Source organism: Mercurialis annua, linkage group LG3, assembly GCF_937616625.2.
Source record: "Mercurialis annua linkage group LG3, ddMerAnnu1.2, whole genome shotgun sequence".
Taxonomy (NCBI): Eukaryota; Viridiplantae; Streptophyta; class Magnoliopsida; order Malpighiales; family Euphorbiaceae; genus Mercurialis; species Mercurialis annua.
Window position 1 is genome coordinate 72206135 of NC_065572.1, and position 7184 is coordinate 72213318.

At 32.1% G+C, this 7184-nt stretch overlaps 1 protein-coding gene across 1 annotated transcript; it reads left to right on the forward strand.

Annotated features, from left to right (window-relative positions):
• The first annotated feature begins 1752 nt into the window (after nt 1-1752).
• On the forward strand, nt 1753-3190 carry LOC126674067 (3-ketoacyl-CoA synthase 5-like). Its single transcript, XM_050368438.2, has one exon. The coding sequence runs from the start codon at nt 1810-1812 to the stop codon at nt 3172-3174; it is 1365 nt and encodes a 454-aa protein (XP_050224395.1). The 5' UTR covers nt 1753-1809; the 3' UTR covers nt 3175-3190.
• Nucleotides 3191-7184: the final 3994 nt, after the last annotated feature.

The following is a 7184-nucleotide window of genomic DNA, read 5'->3' on the forward strand; positions in this document are numbered from 1 at the left end:
AAAAGGCACTATGTTTCACTAGTTTACACCAAACCAAATACTGCCAAATTTTTTTCTTTTCTCTAGAATTGCCGTTTTTTCTAAGCTAATTGGATAGTTTAGCAATTTGGTCCCCTGTTCTATTTAGATTTCCTTTCCTTACTAAATAGTCAATTTGGTCCCCTATTTTATTTAGGTTTTCATTCCATAGTAAATAGTCAATTTGGTCACCTATTCTATTTAGTTTTTCATTCCATAGTAAATAGTCAATTTGATCCCCTATTCTATTTAGGTTTTCATTCCACAGTAAATAACCAATTTGGTCCCCTATAATGTTGTAATAGAAGAATTGGGGACAATTTTTCAGAAGTCCCCATTTTTATTGAATTCAATTTTTTGGGGGCAATTAAATTATTTCGGTCCCTTAAGTCCGTCCCTTTATATCCTTTTTTTTGTATTGTACATGAATGGGGGTGTTCATATTCGGTTTATATTTATTCAAGACTTTTAATAAGATGTTCATGACTGTACTATTCAGCTCGTGTTCGTTTATTTAGTTGCTAAATGAACAAGTTTGCAAACGAGATTTTGAGAGTGCTAAACGACCTCGTACTTGACCTTCATTGTTTAGCAGTTAAACAAAAAAATATGAAACGAATCGAAACTGCATAACATTATAAAGACTGCATAATTCTATTTAAAATAATATAGTTATAGAATAAATCTTATATTATTAAATTCGACGAGCTAGTTCGTGAACACTTTATCGAGTTCCTATATGAACCAGTTTGTGAACTCGTTGAACTCGTTCACGAACTCTTAATCGAACTCGTTTACGAACAATTAAACGAGCTGTTCGTGAACGTAAGCGAACCGAACACCACTATGTCATGTTCGTTTAAATAAATGAACATAAAATCAAGTTCGAGCTCGGTTTGTATAATACGAACGGAAACAAACCAAACTCTTATCGCGCCGAACACCGAACTGTTGTCCTACTCGTTTTTAGCCATAATTAAGAGTATATTACTAATTTATATTACAGCAATTTTTTTAATTTCTAGATTTGAAATTCGAATCTGAAAATTGAATGCAACTTGCCATAGTGAAGAACCTCTTAATAAATTCCAAAGCTCACTCAATAAATAGGTTCAAATCTATGATATCTTCCTGTCTATCTGAAACCCTCAAACAAAGTCTGGTAACCAGGTGTCCCACTCTGTTTCCACTTTTTCATTACTTATCAAGTCCCAACCAACAAAATTTAATACCTCTAGGCTCTAGCAAATTCTTCACCCCAAAATTTCCCATTTTCTACTTCAAATTCCGACTCATCATCACGAGAAATTCTTAGGTGAACCTAGTTCGCCATGTAGGATTATGAACCATTCATTTATCGTGTGACACGTGCCAACAATAAATGTATTAACCAATCAATAAATATCACATTAATTGCTTAGCTTTTAATGTGAATTAATGTGATATTTATTGATTGATTAATATATTTATTGTTGCCACGTGTCACATGATAAATGGATGGTTTATAATCCTACGTGACGAACTAGGTTCATGCAAGTATTTCTCCATCATCACACTTGGCAGAGTTGATTTACCCCATTGACAAAATCTAGAACAGTCTATCCCTATCTCGCTGCATGCTACTACAAGCTACGACAACTATTACCTCGTTGACTTTGCTAATCTGTAAAATGCAGGTTTCACATCCATGCATTAAACCCTAACCAATTGGTATTTGCGTTACATAATTATAATATAATAACACCAACACTACACTATCATCACAAGTTGTTCAACACCATAATTTCTCTAATGGAGTCTGTTCTTGAGCATTTCTCAGCTCTCTTTGAGTTTCAATGGCTTCAAGAATGGGCACCCATTATTCTACTCCTAACCCTAATTTATTTCTTGCTGTTTTTTGTGCTTAAAACCTACTTTTCAAAGCCTGTACCCGTTTATCTTGTAGATTTTGCATGTTTTAAACCACCCAACTTCTGCAAAGTACCGTTCTCTAAATTTCTTGAACATTCGTCAATGATTGAGTTTTTTGATAGTGAAAGTGTAGCTTTCATGGCCAAAATCCTCACTACTTCTGGTCAAAGTCAAGAGACTTATCTTCCTCCAGCTTTACACCACATTCCTCCGAAAACCAGTCAACTAGAGGCCATTAAAGAAGTAGAAATGGTACTGTTTCCTATAGTAGAAGATCTTCTCTCTAAAACTAATCTCTCTCCTAAAAAAATCGACATATTAATAGTAAACTGCAGCGGTTTTTGCCCTTCACCTTCTTTATCTTCCATTATTATCAACAAATTCTCCATGAGAGGTGACATCAAAAGCTATAACCTGTCTGGTATGGGGTGCAGTGCAGGAGCTATAAGCATCGACTTAGCCAACACACTTCTTCAAATCCACACCAATTCCTACGCACTTGTTCTCAGCACTGAAATCTTATCAACCGGTTGGTATTCCGGCCATGAAAAATCTAAATTACTCCTTAACTGCCTCTTCCGAATGGGCAGTGCAGCCATTTTACTCACAAACAAAACAGAATCCCAAAGAACATCAAAATATAAGCTTTTCTGCAGCGTCAGAACCCAACGAGCCCATGAAGACAAAGCATATTACTCAGCAATTCGTGAAGAAGATTCCGACGGAAACCTCGGAGTTACACTCAAAAGAGACTTACTCCAAGTCGCCGGAGAATCTCTCCGTTCACACATAACAATCCTCGGCTCAAAAATCTTGCCACCTTCAGAAAAAATCAAACACGGCATCTCAGTGATTCGAAAGAGATTCATTGACAAGTCAGGAGAAATTTACGTGCCAAATTTTAAATCGGTGATCGACCATTTTTGCCTGCCGGCTTCAGGACGGCCGGTGATCAGAGAGATAGCTAAAGGGCTAAAGCTTGGCGAGAGAGATACTGAAGCTGCTTTAATGACACTGTACAGATTTGGTAATCAATCTTCTTCTTCACTTTGGTATGAGTTAGCTTACTTGGAAGCTAAAGATAGAGTGAAGAAAGGTGACAAGATTTGGCAGCTTGGGATGGGTAGTGGGCCTAAGAGTAATAGTGTTATTTGGGAGTGTTTGAGGCCTGTAATTAGGGAGTCCAGTAATGGCCCATGGGCTGATTGTATCCATCAGTATCCAATTGTTATAACCAGTGTTTAGATTATTATTGTTATTATCTTTTTTTTCCCTTTTAAATGTCATATCATATTTTATTATCATAAACAAAAAAAAGTTGATTTAAGCAAATCTCTGTTATTTAACAATATAAATTATCTAATTTGAACAGATTTCTAGCACTGATAATATATATATAAAGTAATGATTTAAACATGGCATCCTTATACACCATATGTCTATGTTGCAAGTTAAAAAATATATGATTTTTTTTCAAGGACTAAGACATACCAATGATTTATAGTAGTTCAAATGGTATAAATATTGGGCATAAAATTGATAAGTTGTAGGTTGAAATGTTCCACAAGAACTTCTTCTTCCCCAGTTAGGAAAGAAAAGATTTTTTTTTTTTATAATAATACAGTATAAATATACAATTTTAGAGTTTTTAATAATATTTTAAAAATAATAATAATGTTAAATAGAAACGTACAAGGCTCACCAAATTGCATGCAACTTATTGTTCTATATTCAGCCGTCCTTGAAATTTTAAACCAAATTGTTCTAAAATAATTGGAAGTGGTCATGGATGAATTTAAAATTAATTCACAAAGTGTATAAAAATATATACTAACATACATGTTATTATAACATATAGAATAGTAAAATAATTTTTTAAAATGAATAAAAATTAAAAATTAAAATTTATAATATTAATATTACCTAAAATTTAATATCAGACGCTTACGGTATCTCCGAAAGTACTTTTAGAAAAAACAGTGGTGAACCTTAATAGTATTAGACATAGAATAGCTTTAATGATTATTTTTATTTAGCAAAAAATCATTCCGATCTTTAAAATTTATATGTTATGATTAATTAATCTATATTTGACAATTTTAATCGAGATAATAAATGCATTTATGGAATTTAATGATTTAATTAAAGAGTTAGTTGATATAAAATAAAAAATTAATGTGTCTAATTAATGAATTTACATACCAGTTCATATAATTATTTCATCTAAATGGAGGAAAATAGAGCATTATTGAATTGAAGAATAGACATTCTTTTAAAAGGCATACAAGTTGCAATGTAGGTGTCAGATTAATTTATTTCTGGTGTCTCGTATGGTGAGGTTGATGCATGTCTTTAATGGTGTTGCCAGATCAAGTGTAGAAGGAGTGTTTATTCCACACAACGGATGTGTCACTCTATTTTTACAATAAGCCAATAATCATTTGCGATAGAAAATCTTTATTTATTACTTATTTTTTTATCATTAAACATTTGCACATGGCTAACGCCTCATTGGTTTGTTGCACGAATGACATGACCCAACTGTTGTGTCGTATAATTATTCGTGTAGAAGAGTTTTTTTTTATTTATTACTTCATGAATAGGAGAAAGATTATATTGAGATTGAGACTTGTTAGCAGCTATAAATCATTACATTCCATTAATTGTGACGAGTTTAATTAGCAATAACTAAATTTTTTTTAAAGCTATTAATGATTGTATTTTTTCTCTCTTTATTTTGTATGTATTTTTATTGTATGTTAACGAATTTTTAATTTGATCATGATATTTTTAATTGTATATAAGGAATTATAAATTTAATTAAATGTTATTAAAATCTTTTTTGACATATATGTAAAAAATTGTTGATTTTATAAAGATTTTATAATTTATTGAAGGCTGAAAATGTATTTTACATATATCTCAGACTAAATCTTGCTTTTTGATTTTTTTTTAAATGTCATTTCAATATGAAATTACAATGAATTAAGGTCTGCACAGTTTAAGTGTTAGGACTTAGGAAATAGTTAATTAAATTTTTTGTTTCAACAGAAGTATGTTCAGTATTATGATTTCATAGGAATCTTTTTGTTCTGCATGCTGCTTTCAGTTTTTGTCCCCATTGTTGTACTATTGGACAAACGAAAAGCTTTCATCTCTGTTAGCAGTATCATGGGGAATATGAATTAAGAAGATTGAGTCACTTCAGTCTTCAGTAATATGTTTTCGCAATGAATATCCCATCCACACAAACAATCACTAATATGGTGAATTAGTAAGGAACAAAGGACCACTTAACCCCTCAATCTGGCCAACAAAATTTAAAAACTATTCTCGAGCAAATCAGATTAAAACAAATTTTAGTTGACAAAATCTTATCCAAAACATCTCTCTAACAAAGAAAAAGTGAAACATATAATTTCACTTAATTAATCTTATTCTTTTAATTATAACCCTTATTTAATTTTAATAAACCTACTATTGCCGCCTACCGCCGCTATTTTATGTTGCTTTCAACTCGTCTTCTTCGGGGAAAAAAAGGTCTTGAAGACGGTTTGGGTCCGTTACTTCACAGTAGCGGCAGCGATTGAAGAAGAAGGTGAGGCAACAAGTTCATTTTTTTAGGATTTTTAGGGTTGTTTGAGGAAGAAGGTGAAGTGTGAAAAATATAAAAAAACCTCTTTAATTTTAAATAATTTTCATGATATATGAGCTTTTAATACTATAAGGCTTAATTTGATATTTGGAAATTATTTGATGCTAATTTGAGGAATGAAATAAATAGGGTTAATTGCAAATTAAATCACGAATTTTATCCTAATTTGCAATTACAACACGAACTTTGAAACTTGACAATGTCAGCAACCAACTTTCATATTTTGCCAAATTGGTACACCGAGATAAAAAAAGATACTAACGTGTACATTTTAATATACAACCACGTGTTGTTGCATAACTGGTCGGTGTACCAATTTGTCAAAAATGAAAGTTAGTTATTGATATTGCCAAATTTTAAAGTTCGTGTTGTAATTGCAAATTACTAAAGTTCGTGATTTAATTTGCAATTGACCTAAATAAATATATATAACAAGGATGAAACTAGCTTTTGTGAAATGTAGGGATGCATTTGATTCGTTTGAGGGGCAAAAGGTATGATAATAATTACTCCCTCCGTCCCAATAGAGTTGTCCACTTTGCCTTTATCACACAGTTTAAGAAAGGCAATTATTGTTTATGGGTTTTATAAAATTTTCCTTACTTTTCTTATCATACCCCTATTTAATATAGGGTCCACTTACAATTTACTTTAATTTATTCATTAGTGGATTTTAAATAGGGGTTATAAAGTAAAATTGAATGTAAAGGTTAGTTACTTTTTGAAAGTGGACAATAGTTTTGGGACAAAAAAATTTCTCAAAGTGGACAACTCTATTGGGACGGAGGGAGTATATTTTTTTTTAAGTTGAAGGGTGTTTTATTGTTAAAAAAAAATTACAGATGTGGGTGCCCTTTCAGACAATATGCCTGATTCTGCCCCTAATCAAAAATCATTTATAATTTTTTTCTATTTCATATTGGAGATCATTTTTTACTCTCAGTAGTGAAAAGGAGAGGGAAAATTTGATTTGGTTCCATATAAATATAAATGTATTTGATCCGGTTCACTTGAAAATGACTTTATTGATCTTTCTTGTCAAGTTGAAAGGGCGAATTAGTCCTTTGTTCAATTAGTAAGCTATATAAACCAGAGCACTTTCATTCTCATGACTCATCAACATTCAAATATAGATAGCTCAATGGTGGCTAATAATCACCGACGGCTCTCGACCTTTACCCTAAACTTTCCTATACCCTCTATATTTTCAAAAGCTTTCCTAAATCTTCAAAATTTTATGGCGGCGCTCATTCATGATCCTTACGGACGAAAATACCCTCAACCCCGACTGTCATTTAAAAAAAAAAATTGGCGGCGCCGTGTCAGCTGACACGTCACCAAAATACTCTAAAAATTGAAAAACCGAAAATACCCCTAAGTTAATATTTGAAAAAAAAAAATCTAACCCAAACCTAAACCATCTATTCAAATCCAAACCACCACCCGACCCAAACCCACCCCGTCCCCTCCGGTCGTCTATTCACGTACTTCTGTTCTCAAGAACAGAATTTTCTGTTCTTGAGAATAGATAAAATCTGTTATAAAACAGATGAAATTTGTTCTCGGGAACATATTTCCAAATTTGTTCGTGAGAGCAGAT